The sequence below is a fragment of the Schistocerca serialis genome, chromosome 5, assembly GCF_023864345.2.
Source record: "Schistocerca serialis cubense isolate TAMUIC-IGC-003099 chromosome 5, iqSchSeri2.2, whole genome shotgun sequence".
Lineage (NCBI taxonomy): Eukaryota > Metazoa > Arthropoda > Insecta > Orthoptera > Acrididae > Schistocerca > Schistocerca serialis.
In genome coordinates, this window is record NC_064642.1 from 833,228,647 (window position 1) to 833,247,977 (window position 19,331).

Genomic DNA, 19,331 nt, shown 5'->3' on the forward strand with positions numbered 1-19,331 from the left:
GACAAAATATGTAATCCTAAGGTACATATTATTATTTGTGGAGATTTAAATATCAATATGCTGAAAATGGGTGAAGTCAGCACCAGGTTCTTGAATATCTTGTACAGTTATGGTATATCACAAACGGGTAACAAATGCCACAATAGTAACCAAACACTCATCTTCAATAACTGACCATATTCTAACAGATATTAACCATAAATGCTATGAAGTAACTGTTAAAAACCTTGGGATATCAGACCACTTTGGTCAAAGTGCAAAACTTAAAATATCTACAAAGTTACAAGCAAAAGTGCTTAGCCACAGAAGGTTTTTTTTTATAAATCAAAAAGGTGTGAATTTACAACACAGATGATTGGCCAGACATGGTCAGAAGTATATTCAGGAACACATGTAAATGAAAAATTCAACAAATTCATGAATATATTCAAGTTAAAATTTGAGGAAACATTTCCTAAAGTAGTACATTCTGTTGGGGGACCTAGTAGGAAGACTTGGGTAACAAAAGGTATCAGAAAATCCTCTGAAACACTCGAATATCTGAGATCTATCAAAAATCATGAGTGACCCAGCCTTCCTACAGTTTTTTCTCAGGTTCAAGAGGACATACAGAAAACTATTGCAGGAAGCAAAGAGAATCCAAAATGAAATGACCATACAGAACTCAAACAATAAAAGCAGAGCCATTTGGAATATAGTAAAACAAGAAACTGGTAACTCAAAATCAAAGCAGATGAACATAAGAATTAGAAATAAAGGTAGTTTAATAGAGAATCCTAAGGGCCTGTCAAACTTTATAAACAACTACTTTAGTAATATAGCAACAAAACTGCAAGAAAAGCTTCCTAAAACACAACACACAATGGCAAAGAACTATGTATCTCGCACAATGCTACTGCTACCCACCAATAGAGAGGTAATCAGTAGCATTGTACATAAATTCAAGATTAAATCATCCACAGGTTTAGATGAAGTTCCAATGTGTATACTAAAAGACTGCATTAGCAGCATAAAAGAACCCTTAGCAGACATTATAAATGAGTCATTCTCATCAGGTTGCTTGCCTAATTATCTAAAGCACGCAAAAATTCTTCCCGTAGACAAAAAAAGGTGATACAGAAAATATATAGAATTACAGACCAGTTTCATTGTTGTCTTCTTTTTCAAAAATAATGGGAACTATTATGAAAAGCAGACTTATGGACTACGTAAATAAATACCAACTCCTATGCAAAGAACAGTTTGGTTTCAGGACTGGAAAGGGAACAGAAGCAGCTATAGAAAAATTTACAAGAGTAGTTCTAGAAGCCCTAGATAATGGAGAACAAGTAACAGGCGTTTTCCTAGATCTCAGTAACGCATTTGATACAGTTGACCATGAAATACTACTAGGTAAACTTGAAGCACTAGGAATCAGGGGGGTTGTAAATAAATGGTTTAGATCTTACCTTGCAGACAGAGTGCAGAGGTTGGAGATATCTCAAATTTCAAGTAGCTTAAATCATTTAGTGAAACATCTTTTAGATGAAGAATATTTGAACATTGGAGTACCTCAAGGGACTGTGTTAGGCCCAGTACTATTTCTTATTTATATTAATGACTTCCCACAGTGGGTAACGCAAGGTGAAACAGTGTTATTTGCTGATGACAGCAATATAATAATTACAGATGGGACACCAGAAATGTTAAATGTAAAAGCTGGAAAGGCACTTATGGCAGTTCACAACTGGTCAAATAACAACAAAGTAACCCTTAATGTGAAAAAGACTAATAATATAAACTTATATATAAAGAAAAAACCGAGTATGACAAAACTTGAAGTTCAAAATGAAACCAAAGAGTGTGTAGCCAGCACAAAATTTTTGGGTATGTATGTTAATCAACAATTAAAATGGGATGAACATGTTAGGATGCTTGGGAAAAAATTAGCACAGCATGCTATGCCTTACGAATATTACGCACTGTGTGCAATAGTTCGTGCCAGAGAATGACATACTTTGCACACATACATTCTATAATAAGTTACAGCATAACATTCTGGGGTGTAAATGCCCAAAATGTGTTCAGATTGCAAACATGAGCTATCAGAATAATGAGCAAGAGTCACAAAAGAGCACACTTCAGTGAGCTATTTAAAAAATGGGGTATTCTGACAATCCCAAGTGAATATATCTTGCAAACTAAAGTTTTATTCATAAAAATATTGAGCAATATTTAGCAAACAGCTGCATACATGATCACCAAACCAGAAACAGTAACTGCTTGTACCTAGACAGAATGAATAAAACTAAAACCCAATCCACTATGTTTTACCAAGGTGTCAAGATATACAATAAATTGCCAAAAGAAATCAAAAACATAAAGGAACTCTGTAAATTTAGAGCATTCCTTAAATAATATTTATTAAAAAATAGTTTTTACTGGATTAGAGAATTCATGCAGCATCTAATTGGCATAAATAAATAATCAGGTTAACCAATTATAATGTGGACATTCTAGATTGTAATTTACCCATACAAGTACTAGAGGAGTCTTGTGACCTATTTCTTTTGATTGAAACAGGTTCTTCTGCATTATGTAATTCAGTGATAAATTGTGTATATATATTTTGTTATATATAACTTGTATTTCATTATCTCATGTTACAAAATAATGTACATATGTATGTATAGTGACGACATCCATACAAAGAAATTTGTTTACGGATGAATAAATAAATAAATAAAAACAAAAAACTCCTCTCCTAACATCGTCCAGTGACACGACAAAGTAAGGGCTCCAAGCAAAATAGGACAACCAGTGGCACGGAGAGGAGCACAATGATGTTGGGGGGGTGAGGGACGGGGCTGGGTGGGTGAACCGGCCGTCCTCTGCCGCGGGCGCTCGGATGCCGCTGAAAGGAATGAGTAACGCTCGACGACAGCTTCCAGTACCTGCAGCGAGAAACTCCGACTTACTCGATCAAACACTCCCTGTCAAAATCAGTCAAAAGTGAGGCCCCAGGAACAGACGTTAACGGCAGACACCGACACGGCGTTGTGTCATTCTGCGACAGGGGTCACGGTGGTGCTGCCAGGAACACAACTTTGGTGAACTGCAAGGATTTTCGCAAACGAGTCTGACAGGTGGCTATTTATTGCCCTCGCAACAATTTCGTAATCAGAAGTAAGGAGCGTTATCGGGCGGAATTTGTCAATGTCTGAACGTCCACATGTTTTCGTTGTGCGAGGGTGAATGGACAATAAAATCGTAAATGTCATCTCGGTGAAAAGCATCTAAGAATTCAGCATTTAGTGCAAGAGTGACTACATAATCCCGAGAAGAGAGAGAGAACCATCAGGCAACACAGTGTCCGAAGTAGGCGCTGCATACAGATCGGAAAAGTATCGGTGTATCGTACACGATATGTCTAGCTGTGACATCATCTCGTGCTCATCTTTGTTCGTAATAGTCGTGACACACACATGTTTATAGTGCACTCCAAACCGAAATATAAGGGCTGTACGGCCATCTTTTTCAGAGATGGTTGCGGGACTCGGATCTTCAGCACCGGATGCCAAATGAAACACCTTTCCGCCGTCTAACTTCCAAACTATTGTTTTATTTGGCTCCCTTTCGTCAGGATAGAATCCTGATGAAAGCTAACTCACGTATGCTAGTAACAATGACCCTACAGTAAATCCTCCAAGAATATCAAACACTCTTTTGCCGGTGGTGGTGCCTGAAGATAGCGGTAAAGTGCCGCCGATACTAGTTGTGTGATAGATAAAGACATTATCGAGATACAGCTGTGATGGTACATTTTCTCATACCTTCTCATGTAATATGAAGCTGTTTCGAATCTTTACAGAGTCGCAGGTGAAGCATTACTGGTTTTGGAAGAAAATTTAATCGATTTCCACGATAAGTAGACATAAATGTAGGCCTTCCAAAGAGCCCTAGGAGAGGCAACTAATATTCCCCGGAAACGGCGGCGGGTTTGTTGCAGTTGAAGACGCGCGAGGCGAACGGGCTGATCCTGTACAACGGCGGGCGCGGCCACGACTTCGTGGCGGTGGAGCTGGTCAGCGGCCACCTGCACTACGTGTTCAACCTGGGCGACGGCGCGGTGCGCGTGCGCGACAACGCGCGCGCCCCGCTCAACGACAACCACTGGCACGCGGTCACCATCGGCAGGCCGAGCGCGCGCCAGCACACGCTCATGGTCGACGACAGCTTCGCCATCGTGACCAGCCTCGGCACCAACGAGAACCTCGACCTCGCCGGCATCCTCTACCTCGGTGAGAGTCACTCTCTCGCGTCTGCTCTGTCGCACAGCGAGATCGTTTGTCAAACTCTGCGTTTGTGTGCAGTCAGTGTTACACTGGTAACGAACCTCGAGACTGCGGTAGCAGAAAACACACAAGAAACAGAACCGTTCGACAGATAATTATGACCACCAAAGGAGAGTCATAAATAAGGGGTTACTTACCAAAATGCTAAACATCTGTTTCGAAAAAATATGTCTTCTTTCTTTATTCGTGTCATATGTACACTAAAATGAACGCATATGCAATACGTACAAAGAAAACTATACAGTATTCACCCAGAATTGGCCAACTTCGATAGCATCGGGTGCTGCAGACGTCGAGTCCTTCGTGCTACAGCTGGTTACATTTGAAGAGATGCCGGATCGTCTGCAATTCGCCGCATTCACACAGTGTCGTGTCGGCATTTGTCAGTCGGAAGTTCAATTTGGGGAGATCGTGCCTCGATCTCGCGACTTCGGTCCGTAGTCTTTTTGGGGACTTCCGGACGACCCACTTCTCCGTGTGTCCGGGCGGCAGGGATTCCTGTGGTGTCATCCAGTTTGACAGGTGTTGCCATCTTTCTTTCCACTTGGTGAGTCGGGTAGGCGCAGCTGATCCTTTTAGGGGTTGTGAAGTTGTTAGGAAACACTTCCTAGACTTCAGTCTCGGCTTGGCAGGTCGATGTCCAAAGAGTGGATGTGAGGTCACTGTATTCGATTTACGCCTCTCGATGTTAGCGGCGACCTCTCTTCTGATGTCACACGGAGCAATCCCAGCGAGGCATTGAACTTTGTCCGTGGGAGTTGGCCTCAGGCAGCCTGTAACAATCCTACAGCTGTCATTTGAGGCTACATCAAACTGCTTTGCATGTACTGAATTGTACCACACTGGGCTAGCATACTCTCCTGCAGAATAGCATAAGGCAAGAGGTGTTGTTCGATCCCGCCAGTTTCCGAAGAAGGCAGTTTCTCGAGGATACTTTCTGCTTCAGCTTCAGACAATGTTCCTTGTAGGTTACTGTAGGGTCGAGAGTGACACCCAAATACCTCGAGTGGGAACAATATTCTAGTTCACCTCCATTGCAGAACATTTCAAGTTTCCTGTCAGCTTGTTTATGTTCCACATGGAATGAACACACTTGCGTTTTCTTAGAATTGGGTGCGACTTGATTCTTTTCGTAGTAAGTACCAAGCTGTTGCAGACCGTGTGTAAGCATTATCTCTACATCTTCAAACCGACTGCCCTGGCCAGCAAAAGCAAGGTCATCAGCATATACGAAACTTTTGCATCCTTGAGGCTGTGCTTGATCGTTAGTGAACGCATTAAATAAAATACGCGACAGTACACGTCCTTGAGGGGGACCGTTCTTTTGAGTTCTTCATCGGCTGTGTTTTCCTTGGAAGTCCACGAGAAAACGTCGATTCTGTAGGAGTGTTGCAATTATCCTTGTCAGCGCGTAGTCGTTAGTCAGGTTGTAGATTTTGTGCGCTAACACTCTCTGGTTTACGGTGTCTAAAGCCGCTGAAAGGTCAACAAAAGCCACACCTGTTATCTTTCTCTGCTCAAAGCCATCTTCTATGAACTGAGAAAGATAAAGGATTTGTGAGGTGCAATTCTTGCCTGGTCTAAAGCCAGCTTACTTCGAGATAAGAAGTGAATCAACTACAGCAGTTAAGCAGTGAAGAATCATTCTCTCTAGGTTCTTGTAGGGATGGCAAAGGCGAGATATTGGCCTGTAGTTCTTCGTATCCGTTGTATACTTTCCAGGTTTTAGTATCGCAATCACGCGTGCCTTGTGCCATAATTTCGGGAACTTGAAAAAAGTCAGACAGTACTTATACAGGTTTAACAGCCAGTCTTTAGTTGCGGTGCCAAAATGTTTAATTTGCTCTAGACAGATGCCGTCTAACCCTGCTGTCTTGCTATTTTTGCATTATTGAGTGGCTTCTCCTAATTGACCCAGGTTAGTTGAATGGTCTAGTCACGTTGTTATTCTGAGATTGTTCCCTAAATTCTAATTTGAAGTCCGATTTTTTGATAGGAGGTCTTGGTTTAGCATTCTCAAGAATCTGTGTAGCAATTTCATTTGGAGTGATGTTAGCATGATTGGCATGTTTGGTTGGATCGTTATTTAGTTTTCTCAGCAGTTTCCAGACCTTCTGGCTACTAATTGAAAGATCTGTTTCCTCCATAAGTTTAGTCCATGTTTCTCTTTTCTTTTCTGCTATGGAAGACATTACTTCTTGACCATCCAAGATGGTTTACTCATTGAATGGATCTTGTTCAAACAGCGACAGGTATTTATTCATTAGGGCTGGCGACTGGGTTGTTAATCCGTAGAGGTGTTGTGTTCTACAGCCCAGTGGCATACATGACCATGATACCTTCTTCACTTCATCCACAAACTTATCATAGTTTTCTGGTGTTGCCTGGAGATCAGTTACAATTTTATCCAGGTTGGTACTAAAAAGCTCCCAGTTGGCCTTACGGAAGTTGTATCTTCTGCGGACTGGAATGGTTCTCGGTTGGGATACTGCAGTAACTTGGCACATCACAGGGTGGCAAACTGTCTTAACACACTGTTGTCCCATGTGCTCACTTGCGAATATTAGATCTGGATTATATATACATTTCCAATGTCCACTGTTGAAAGATGTGGGGAGTTTACCATCGTGGATGAGAGTTAGTTGGAATGTGTCAGACCATTTCAGCACTTCTTCCTCGTTGTCATCATCTTGTGAGTAGCCTCAAAGTGTACTGTGGCTGTTGAAGTCTCCAGCTACAAACTTGGTTTGGTGTTTGTTGAAGTTCTCAGGCGTCACAAAAGAGAACCTTGTATTAGGTGGTTTGTAAATAGAAGATACAATGCAGTTATCAAGTTATACTGTGAGTATTTCAATATCATAGTGTTCAGATATGAAGGTAGACATAATGTGGAGGTCGGGACATACAAATAAGGCACTTCCATATTGTTTATGAGGTCTTTCAGCAAAAAGTCTCATTCCAGGTATTTTGGGGCGACACATTTGATCATGTCTGTGGGTTTCTTGAACATCGCAGCAGTTAGTTTGGCAGAGTCCACACAAAAGCTCTTGTTTGGGAGATGACAGTCCCTCTACATTAAAAGTGAGTATAGTTAACTTTGGCCTTAAGAAAGGCCTATGTAACAACAGATGACATCATTTGCTTGTACCTCTGGAATGCTGATGCTCGGTTCAGTACTGGAAAATCTATTTCAAGTACTTATGCAGGGGCACCACAATATGTGTTAATACATACAGTACTGACACTCCTATTTCCCAAAACAGAAGTCAAGTCCTTCCGTCATTTATCATCAAAGTGCAAATGTCTGTTTTCAACAAACTGATTGAAAAACGGAGGGATGGAACACCAAAAGTAAGAGGATAAGAGAGAGTTTTAACGTAGTTAAGTATAAGTCACTGCCGAAAAAAGACCATGTAAATGATCAGCATGGTGCCACATTTTTCACTGAGAGAGTGTACTCTGCATTTCAGTACTGCAAACTATGAAAAGCAACAGTGACCACATTATCTAGACCATTGCCATGAACTGCTTCGTTCCGCCACACTTCGATCACTTCATCAAAACTCCGTGTTTGCACTCAGGCCGGGAATAAAGAAAGAACACGTGACGGCACGAGAAATTCTGTTTCAGGAAATACGACTCTGTAGGTACTGCACGTGTTGACATTGTTCATAGCGAATGTTTAGCTTTTTATCAAATAAGTCCTCATTTATGTCTCACCGGAATCCAGTTAAAAAATGGTTCAAAGGGCTCTGAGCACTATGGGACTTAACATCTGCGGTTATCAGTCCCCTAGAACTTAGAACTACTTAAACCTTACTAACCTAAGGACATCACACACATCCATGCCCGAGGCAGGATTCGAACCTGTGACAGTAGCGGTCACACGGTTTCAGACTGAAGCGCCTAGAACCGCTCGACCACACCAGCCGGCGAAATCCGGTTATAATCGTCAGTTACACAGTACTGTTTCGTTGACAGCATCTGGTTCTGCAGTCTTTAGATTTGCTACCTTCTGACAGTGGTCGTACACGAATGCAGAATTTTACAGATAAGTGATTGTCTTTTGCTGACAGTTGTGGCTGTTAGTGAAACGGTGTTTATCGGTGACATTCGCAGGAGTGGTTAGTCCACCTGTAACTTCGATTTGCTTGACTGACAGTTACAGCATAACACGACAGTGGGACTAGCTGCACTTTAATGCAGAGGTACAGCAGTCGCCTTGTAAATCGGTATCGACACTCGACGTGCTATGTGAGCAAAGTACAAAAGTTTTTCAGAGTAGTGACGTGCAAGGAAAAGACCGAAGTAAACATGACTCACTGATGATTGATGAAGATGAGTTATCACTGTAACTAGTTTGGAGGTATAAAAAAAGCATAGTGTTTACATGAAGACAGACCTACACCTCCCATATTGTCATTCTTTGGGTAAAAATCGATTAGGAGAAGAGCCTGAGGGTACAATGCTGTTTATGTTACTCCTGTCATTCTTTCAGTTCTCTAACTGTATCATCTCCTCACTCAGGCCCCCAGTGAAAAATTTGTACTTCAGTCCTCCATACTTATGTCAGTGCTTTATATTACCAATAAAGCACCTTCAGTCTACTTTGCTTCAGTGGCTAAGTGTCAGATTAAAAATTCAAAGTCTCAGGTTTTTATTCTCAGTCAGACCTGAGATTGCTTCTTTCTGCTTGTGCAATGACTCACATTTGCGAAAACTGAAAATGGCTCTGAGCCTCAGTGTCCAATTAAATTGTCAATTCCCATGTCAGCTGGCGAAGTAGGTCAGTTCAAAGGCTGGAGGAAGGTAAGGGTATACACCTCCAACATAGCCATGCTGAATTTGAACTTTAGGTCAAGGGCAACTTATCCTTAGGCTCGTACTCAAAATTTCACATCATTTCTACTCAATCTTTTAATAATTGTGTCATGCTAGGCATCATTTCTCTGCACATTTTATTGCATTTCTTTTGCAACACACAATAAGAAGCTCTTTTTTATTATTTTTTTAATTGAAAGGTACGGTTTCCTCCAAAAGGCTTTAGACAGAAAATATAGATGACTCTGACAAAAATTTCTTCCATTATTATCAGTTAAAGATTGGATGCAATAACATATTATACAAGAATAGCTCAGCTGACTCTTTCTCCCAAGTTTTCAGAATGTCTAATGTACATCGCTATTGAAGGTGATAACTTAAGAATGTATTTATTTCCACATATGAAATATTACTTACACTCCAAAATTCCTCCTTGTGTCTCCACCTCCCCTACACTTCTGTGTTATAAATTCCCCAAACTTTTTCAATCACATGCACCATTATTTATAGAGCAAGACATTGAGAAACAGTACTTGAAGGCACACCAGGATAAAAAAAAAAATTACTGAAATTGCATTAGATAATAAATATAAATTATAATATGTGAGACTAAAATAAAATGTAATTAAGATCTAATCATTAACTATAGAAATACTTTACCAACAGCCTCCATATAGATTTAAAAAAATCATAGTATGTTCTAGATTACATATTATAGAATAGAAACTTTTTCACAGGTGGTGTCCGAAAGGATATGTATGGGAGTCTTCCAAAGCAAGTAACATCAAAACAAGGCTTCCAAGGATGCCTGGCTAGTTTGGACCTAAATGGAGAGTCACCAAGTCTCCTGCTTGATGCTGTAGTGCCAAGTACTCAAGTTGCATTAGGCTGTGAAGGTAAGGAATGTATATATACAGAGACTCAAAAAAAATTGCGCATCAAGAACTTAATGGATTTGTAAAACACAGAATCAAGGTAAAAAGATTGTTAAATAATAGCTTTGTGTCATGAGTTATGTCAAGATATATGCGTACATTGCAAAATTACATCTGCAACAAAAAGGAAATCGTAAAAAAATGTGCTCACAAACCCATTCTTAAAATTTCATTATCTCATTGAGGATAGGAAATGCTAGCATCTGCTGCAGTGTGCAAGTTGGATCGTTCAATAAAACAAAATGCTTCTTGTTGTGTGTTGGAAATGTAAGGACTTCTGCGCAGACTGAAGAGATTCCTTTGATATAACTGTACATGCTGCAGCAACATCAAGTTTTCAATTATCTTGGATCATTGGAATTTGCACACAGACTTCATAATTCCATGCATCTTCTGCAATACCGCTGTTTAATCTGGTGTCAAAGTGACATCGATATGAATAGACGCAAAAAATGCTAGTCTTATTTATTCTAAGAGGCACTCACAGTTTCGCTGGAACTAAAAGCTGCTCGAACATCTCTTCATTTCAGTTATTGCAGACTCACTCCTTATCTTCTGTGGAATTCCAGTGCCTTCCCAGTAACAATTTTTTGTACATTTGCTGAAATGTTGTTCTTGTCAGACACTACCTGTTGAGATACCTTTGTGCAGACAACTAGCTGTTCTCTTTAAATTCCTTCTGTGGTCTCCATAAGGAAGTAGCGTATCTAGTTTCTCTTGGTTTGCAAAAGATATTTCATTTCCACTTGACACACGTGAATGATACAGATGAATGGTAATTACATATCCTCTGCGCCACTTTTATAATGGGAGAAGAGAAATTTGTTAACATTCAATAGGTATAAATTTAAGTGATAGATAGTCTTTTCGGAAGGTATTTGTCTGGAGTGTAGCCATATATGAAAGACAAACATGGACGAGAAACGGTTTACATGAAAAGAGAATAGTCTCTTTCAAAATGTGGTGCTACAGAAGAATGCTGAAGATTAGATGGATAGATCACTTTACTAATGAGGAAGTACTGAATAGAATTGGGGTGATAAGGAATTTGTGGTACAACTTGACCAAAAGAAGGGATCAGTTGATAGGACACATTCTGAGACATCAAAGGGCCACCACCTTAGTATTGGAGGGAAATGTGGGTGGTAAAAATCATAGAGAGAGACCAAAAGATGAATACAGTAAGCAGGTTCAAAAATATGTGAGTTGCAGTACTTCTTCGGAGATGATGAAACCCACAAAAGATAATAACTCAAAAAATAATAACATGGAGAGTGGCATCAAACCAGTTTTTGAACTGAAGACCACCACCACCACAACAACAACAACAACGTCAGGACGCAACACTAGTTTCTACCTTACAGAATGTGTTGTATTTTCTTATTAGGATGAGAAATTGTGAGCTTCCACATAAGACAGAATTGCATTCCTGTTCGAAACAAATAAATCCTAAGTAGTAAATACTGTAATTTCTCCAAAACCGTTAACTGGATTTTGAAAAGTGAAATGCTGTTGAAGTAATCTCTTTTACAAATATGACTCTATCAGCAGAAATATGTGTAGTTCCATTTGAAAGAACTAGCTGATATGTATTTTTCTGTAAGTAATATAGTTAAAAGAGACTCTTTGTGCTTAGTAAGGATTTTTCACAGTTAATTTGAGCATACACAGGATTACTGTGTATTACATAGTTAAGGAAATATGTGAGGTGAACAGCTTAGTTGAATCATCCTTTATATACAGCAGTGTTCACTTTACAGCATCACTGGGCTTTCAACTGTGACCCATCGACTATTTGTCTCTACGAGTATCTTCTGACAGCCGCCTTTCCTGGATAGCCTGTGCAATATCTGCATTTCAGTCCTCTGTAGGTTACAACTCCTTTCTGCCTTCCTGGAAGTACACTACATCTACATCTACATGATTACTCTGCAATTCATATTTAAGTGCTTGGCAGAGGGTTCATCGAACCACAATCATACTATCTCTCTACCATTCCACTCCCGAACACCGCGCGGGAAAAATGAACACCTAAACCTTTCTGTTTGAGCTCTGATTTCTCTTATTTTATTTTGGTGATCGTTCCTACCTATGTAGGTTGGGCTCAACAAAATATTTTCGCATTCGGAAGAGAAAGTTGGTGACTGAAATTTCGTAAATAGATCTCGCTGCGACGAAAAACGTCTTTGCTTTAATGACTTCCATCACAACTCGCATATCATATCTGCCACACTCTCTCCCCTATTAGTGCCCTTTTTTGCATCCTTTCGATGTCCTCCGTCAATCCCACCTGGTAAGGACCCCACTCCGCGCAGCAATATTCTAACAGAGGATGAGCGAGTGTAGTGTAAGCTGTCTCTTTAGTGGACTTGTTGCATCTTCTAAGTGTCCTGCCAATGAAACGCAACCTTTGGCTCGCCTTCCGCACAATACTATCTATGTGGTCTTTCCAACTGAAGTTGTTCGTAATTTTAACACCCAGGTACTTAGTTGAATTGACAGCCTTGAGAATTGTACTATTTATCGAATAATCGAATTCCAACGGATTTCTTTTGGAACTCATGTGGATCATCTCACACTTTTCGTTATTTAGCGTCAACTGCCACCTGCCACACTATACAGCAATCTTTTCTAAATCGCTTTGCAACTGATACTGGTCTTCGGATGACCTTACTAGACGGTAAATTACAGCATCATCTGCGAACAACCTAAGAGAACTGCTCAGATTGTCACCCAGGTCATTTATATAGATCAGGAACAGCAGAGGTCCCAGGACTCTTCCCTGGGGAACACCTGATATAACTTCAGTTTTACTCGATGATTTGCCGTCTATTACTACGAACTGCGACCTTCCTGACAGGAAATCACGAATCCAGTCGCACAACTGAGACGATACCCCATAGGCCCACAGCATGATTAGAAGTCGCTTGTGAGGAACGGTGTCAAAAGCTTTCCGGAAATCTAGAAATACGGAATCAACTTGAGATCCCCTGTCGATAGCGACCATTACTTCGTGCGAATAAAGCACTAGCTGCGTTGCACAATAATGATGTTTTCTGAAACCATGCTGATTACGTATCAATAGATCGTTCCCTTCGAGGTGATTCATAATGTTTGAATACAGTATATGCTCCAAAACCCTACTGCAAACCGACGTCAATGATATAGGTCTGTAGTTCAATGGATTACTCCTACTACCCTTCTTAAACACTGATGCGACCTGCGCAATTTTCCAATCTGTAGGTACAGATCTATCGGTGAGCGAGCGTTTGTATATGATTGCTGAGTAGGGAGCTATTGTATCAGCGTAATCTGAAAGGAACCTAATCGGTATACAATCTGGACCTGAAGACTTGCCCGTATCAAGCGATTTGAGTTGCTTCACAAGGTATCTACTTCTAAAAAAATCGTGCTACCAGCTGTTCGTGTTTCAAATTATGGAATATTCCATTCGTCTTCCCTGGTGAAGGAATTTCGGAAAACTGCGTTCGATAACTCCGCTTTAGCGGCACAGTCATCGGTTACAGTACCATCGGCACTGCGCAGTGAAGGTATTGACTGCGTCTTGCCGCTTGTGTACTTTACATACGACCAGAATTTCTTCGGATTTTCTACCAAATTTCGAGACAATGTTTCGTTGTGGAACCTATTAAAGGCATCTCACACTGAAGTCCGCGTCAAATTTCGCGCGTCTGTAAATTTTAGCCAATCTTCGGGCTTTCGCGTTCTTCTGAACTTCGCATGCTTTTTCCGTTGCCTCTGCAACAGCGTTCGGACCTGTTTTGTGTACCATGGGGGATCAGTTCCATCACTTACCAATTTATGAGGTATGAATCTCTCAAATGCTGTTGCTACTATATCTTTGAGTTTGAGCCACATCTCGTCTACATTTGCATAGTCAGTTCGGAAGGAATGGAGATTGTCTCTTGGGAAGGCTTCTAGTGACACTTTATCTGTTTTTTAAAATGAAATTATTTTGCGTTTGTTTCTGGTGGATTTGGAAGAAACGGTATTGAGCCTAGCTACAATCCCTGTATCAGTCATGATGCTCTCTATTAGCTCTGTATTATTTGTGGCTAAGAGGTCAAGTGTGTTTTCGCAACCATTTACAATTCGCGTGGGTTCATGGGCTAACTGCTCGAAATAATTTTCGGAGAAAGCATTTAGGACAATCTCGGAAGATGTTTTCTGCCTACCACCGGGTTTGAACAAGTATTTTTGCCAACATCTCGAGGGAATGTTGAAGTCCCCACCAACTGTAACCGTGTGAGTGGGGTATTTATTTGTTACGAGACTCAAATTTTCTCTGAACTGTTCAACAACTAAATTATCGGAGTCTGCGGGTCGGTAGAAGCAGCCAATTATTAACTTAGTTCGGCTGTTAAGTATAACCTCCACCCATACCAATTCCCACGGACTTCACTACAAGGTAAACCACTACTGACAGACACAAACACTCCACCACCAATTCAGCCTAATCTATCTTTCCTGAATACCGTCTGAGACTTCGTAAAAATTTCTGCAGAACTTATTTCAGCCTTTAGCCAGCTTTCTGTACCTATAACGATTTCAGCTTCTGTGCTTTCTATTAGCGCTTGAAGCTCAGGGACTTTCCCAGCACAACTACAACAATTTACAACTACAATTTCGACTGTTCCTTGATCCAAGCACGTCCTGTATTTGCCATGCACCCTTTGAGATTGCAGCCCACCCTGTACTTTCCCGAGGCCTTCTAACCTAAAAAAACCGCCCAGTCCACGCCACACAACCTCCGCTACCCGTGTAGCTGCCAGCTGAGTGTAGTGAACTTCTGACCTATTCATCGGAACCCGAAACCCCACCACCCTATGGAGCAAGTCAGGGAATCTGCAGCCAACACGGTCGCAAAACCGTCTGAGCCTCTGATTCAGACCCTCCACCCGGCTCTGCACCGAAGGTCCGCAGTCGGTTCTGTCAACGATGCTGCAGATGGTGAGCTCTGCCTTCATCTCGTAAGCAAGACCGGCAGCCTTCACCAAATCAGATAGCCGCTGGAATCCAGAGAGAATTTCCTCAGATCCAAAGCGGCACACGTCATTAGTGCCGACATGTGCCACCACCTGCAGCTGGCTGCACCCTGCGCTCTTCATGGCATCCGGAAGGACCCTTTCCACATCAGGAATGACTCGACCCGGAGTGCACACGGAGTGCACTACTAGCCATTAAAATTGCTACACCACGAAGATGACGTGCTACAGACGCAAAATTTAACTGACAGGAAGAAGATGCTGTGATATGCAAATGATTAGCTTTTCAGAGCATTCACACAAGGTTGGCGCCTGTGGCGACACCTAAAATGTGCTGGCATGAGGAAATTTTCCAACCGATTTCTCATATACAAACATCAGTTGACCAGCATTACCTGGTGAAACGTTGTTGTGATGCCTCGTGTAAGGAGGAGAAATGTGCACCATTTCGCTTCCGACTTTGATAAAGGTCAGATTGTAGCCTATCGCAATTGCAATTTATCGTTTCGCAACTATGCTGCTCACGTTGGTCGAGATCCAATGACTGTTAGCAGAATATGGAATCGGTGGGTTCAGGAGGGTAGTACAGAATGTCGTACTGGATCTCAATGGCCTCATGTCACTAGCAGTCAAGATGACAGGCGTGTTATCCGCATGACTGTAACGGGTCATGCAGCCACATCTCGATCCCTGAGTCAGCAGATGGGGATGTTTGCAAGACAACAACCATCTGCACGAACAGTTCGACGATGTTTGCAGCAGCAGGGACTATCAGCTCAGAGACCATGGCTGTGGTTACCCTTGACACTGCATCACAGACAGGAGCGCCTGCGATGATGTACTCAACGACGAACCTGGGTGCATGAATGGCAAAACGTCGTGTCTTCGAATGAATCCATGTTCTGTTTACAGCATCATGATGGTTGCATCCGTGTTTGGCGACATGGCAGTGAGCGCACATTGGAAGCATGTATTCGTCATTGCCATACTGGCGTATCACCCGGAATGATGGTATGGGGTGCCATTGGTTACACGTCTCGGTCACCTCTTGTTTGCATTGATGGCACTTTGAACAGTGGACGTTACATTTCAGATGTGTTATAACCCGTGGCTCTACCCTTCATTCGGTGCCTGCAGAACCCTACATTTCAGCAGGATAATGCACAACTGCATGTTGCAGGTCCTGTACGGGCCTTTCTGGATACAGAAAATGTTCGACTTGTGCCCTGGCCACCACATATTCTCCAGATCTCTCACCAATTGAAAACGTCTGGTCAATCGTGGCCGAGCAACTGGCTCGTCACAATACGCCAGTCACTACTCTTGATAAATTGTGGTATCGTGTTGAAGCTGCATGGGCAGGTGTACCTGTACACGCCATCCAAGCTCTGTTTGACTCAATGCCCAGGCGTATCAAGTCCGTTAGTATGGCCAGAGGTGGTTGTTCTGGGTACTGATTTCTCAGGATCTATGCACCCAAATTGCGTGAAAATGTAATCACATGTCAGTTCTAGTATAATATATTTGTCCAATGAATACCCGTTTATCATCTGCATTTCTTCTTGGTGTAGCAATTTTAATGGCCAGTAGTGTATTTGTGTCCATGCTTTCTGAGGTATTCTGTTGACACAGTCTGTCTCATATGGCCATGTGTTTTGTTTCTGTTCTATGTTTTGTTTCCTTTCTAACCACTGCAGCAACGCTGAATCTAATCCAATCATTCAGTTGGTGTCTTACTTTCTTAACATGTTTATTATTTTCATTTTGCAAACTCACCACCCATACATCATTTTCACGATGTGGAGTATTTCATTCATTGTCTTTGTCAGTGTCAACGTTTTGGCCACATTTGATGTGGCTCTTCCCAGTAAACACTTGGACAGTCACTTCATTGCAATTCTGCAACATAGTATTTCGTTAATGAGTGTTAGTTAGGGCCATAAACATATGTATGCACTTTGTTCACTGCTATTTTGATGGACATTTTACGTGGCAAACAATGGCTAGTTTGGGAAAGGGCATAGCCCAAAACCCAACTAGGTAAATGGCCATTTTAGTTGCAACTCTGGCTGCCTTTTTTGCATCACAATCTAAAATTGAGTTGTTGTCTCACTATACTCAGCACACTGGAGTTATGCAAATAAAAATTGTATTCAACTATAATTATTATTTTGTACTCTGTAGAACAATCTCCATCATGATCAAAGGCAAGAGCTTTGTGTTATTATTGATAAGTGTGAAAGCTATTGCCTGTGAGCCATACAAATAAATAAATAAATAAATAATGTGAAATCTATTTATGAATCACAGCAACATGTTTTATATAACTTCAATAAAGTATTAAGGTGATGTTTAATATGTTCTTGTTCTGCATATTTTTTAATTTTACCTTCTTTTTTAGGAAATTGTGTTTTCTAGTAATATCTGTATTTTTGAATTATTTTTTCTACAACATTCCTCTGATTCACATTACAAATCAACAATATTTGAATAAACATTGAAAATTTCCCATTTTGCTTTAAATACTGTTTATGTTTAAGTAAGGAAGGTACTATGTGCAACAAAAATGTTGCATAGGTTATGTGGCCCTTATGTATCCTCACTCAGTTTCAAGGCAGATCACAGCTTCTGGTTTCTAAGGCAAACTAATAAGATACTGGTCACATATGTAAACAAAACAATCAACACGTAACACCCAATAGGTATGCTACACATCTAGTGTACAGGTAATCTTAACTGCCGAAAGCTATTAGGAAAACTATTGTAGTCGATGCTTACCTGTGATAGAGTATGGCAGCCTACTGTAATTTTTCAGCTCTACCCAGCATTAATGAAGAATGTTTCAAAATCATTTGGTGTGAATTATTTTTGCTAATATCTATAATTCTACCCAGATGAGGCTTGACAACAGTCCATCCTGCAACCAGCTCTGCATTTATTTTGTGACATGTTAACATAATCATCATTTGCCTTGCACTTGTTTAATATGACTTCTGCATTGTGTTTGTTCTTTAGCCTTATTTACTTTGCTCTTTCTGCTATTTTATTCTTTGATTTGTCATAGGAAATCATTAAGAGTGTTCTAAGCCTTTCTAGATCACATGTGAACTAATTATCCACAGATGTGAGGCCATGTATCCTGGTAGTTCCCTTATTTTTTCTCACTACTTTAGGGCAAAAAGTTTTGAATGTATCTAATAGCACACTGATGAATAACGTATATGCATTTTCAATATGAGTACTTTCAAGCAGAATGCCATTCCAGTATGTCATCTTTAATTGCAGTCTGAGGATACAGGCCTTTTATTTTTAATTTTAAAATGATATCTTTATGGTCTAATACAAAATGTGTTTTGAAAAATCCCAACTGAGACTGATTCATCTCAGCATCAATAATCACATTATCAAGGCAGCAATTTGTCTTGTTGAGTTACCATTAATACAGTACAGGTTATGTGATCTTATCATATTGAGAAAATTAACTTGATTAGTTGTTATTAGCATTATGTCAGTATTTAAGTATGTCACCAAAAATTACAATCCTATTTTAGGCCATTTCTCAAAGTGTAGCATAATTTCCTGTAAGCCCTGCACACTTAAATATCACTATCTGGTGAGCAGCATAAGACACAGTTATGAGTTTTGACATGGGCAGTAGCATTATTACTTTTTCCAGTACATTTTCTATATCATACAGTAAGGGCAATGTAATGCAAGTCTATGCACCCCTCCTCCCATAGTTTTATGTTCATTACTTAGTCAAAACCTGTAAAACATATAACTGCAGTTGATCTTCTCTTAGCCAAGGATTATGAATAGATAATATGATATTCTTGACAAAATTGTGGAAATGATACATTGTTACTCACTGTGTAGGGGAGAAGTTAAATCGCAGATGGGCACATCAAAAATACTGCTACACATGTGAGCTTTTGGCCAAAAGGCCTTCTTCTAAAGTAGAAAATACACAAAAATGCCCACACATTCACACAAGCGTAACTCACACACACACATGGCCACTGTCTGTGTCAGATTTGCAAATAAAGGCTCAGTATGCTGAGACATTGTCCAAAAACAGTGTATGTGTGAACTGTGCTTGCATGAATATGTCCGCGTTTTCTACATTAAATGGTGGCCTTTGGGTCGACAGCCCACACGTATAGCAGTCTTTTGTGTGCCTGTCTGTGACCCAATGTCTCCTCTATGTGGTGACTAGCAATCTATCATTTTCATAA

The 19,331-nt window shown here is 40.7% G+C and overlaps 1 protein-coding gene across 5 annotated transcripts in view; it reads left to right on the forward strand.

Moving 5' to 3' along the window:
• The window catches only part of LOC126481546 (neurexin-1), a 2,075,559-nt gene that overhangs the window by 1,873,933 nt on the left and 182,295 nt on the right, over nucleotides 1-19,331 (forward strand). For all 5 annotated transcript variants that reach the window (XM_050105375.1, XM_050105377.1, XM_050105378.1 and 2 more), the window contains 2 exons: nucleotides 3,989-4,280; nucleotides 9,893-10,051. In XM_050105375.1, the coding sequence (XP_049961332.1) occupies nucleotides 3,989-4,280; nucleotides 9,893-10,051 (451 nt within the window). The remainder of the gene's footprint in view (nucleotides 1-3,988; nucleotides 4,281-9,892; nucleotides 10,052-19,331) is intronic.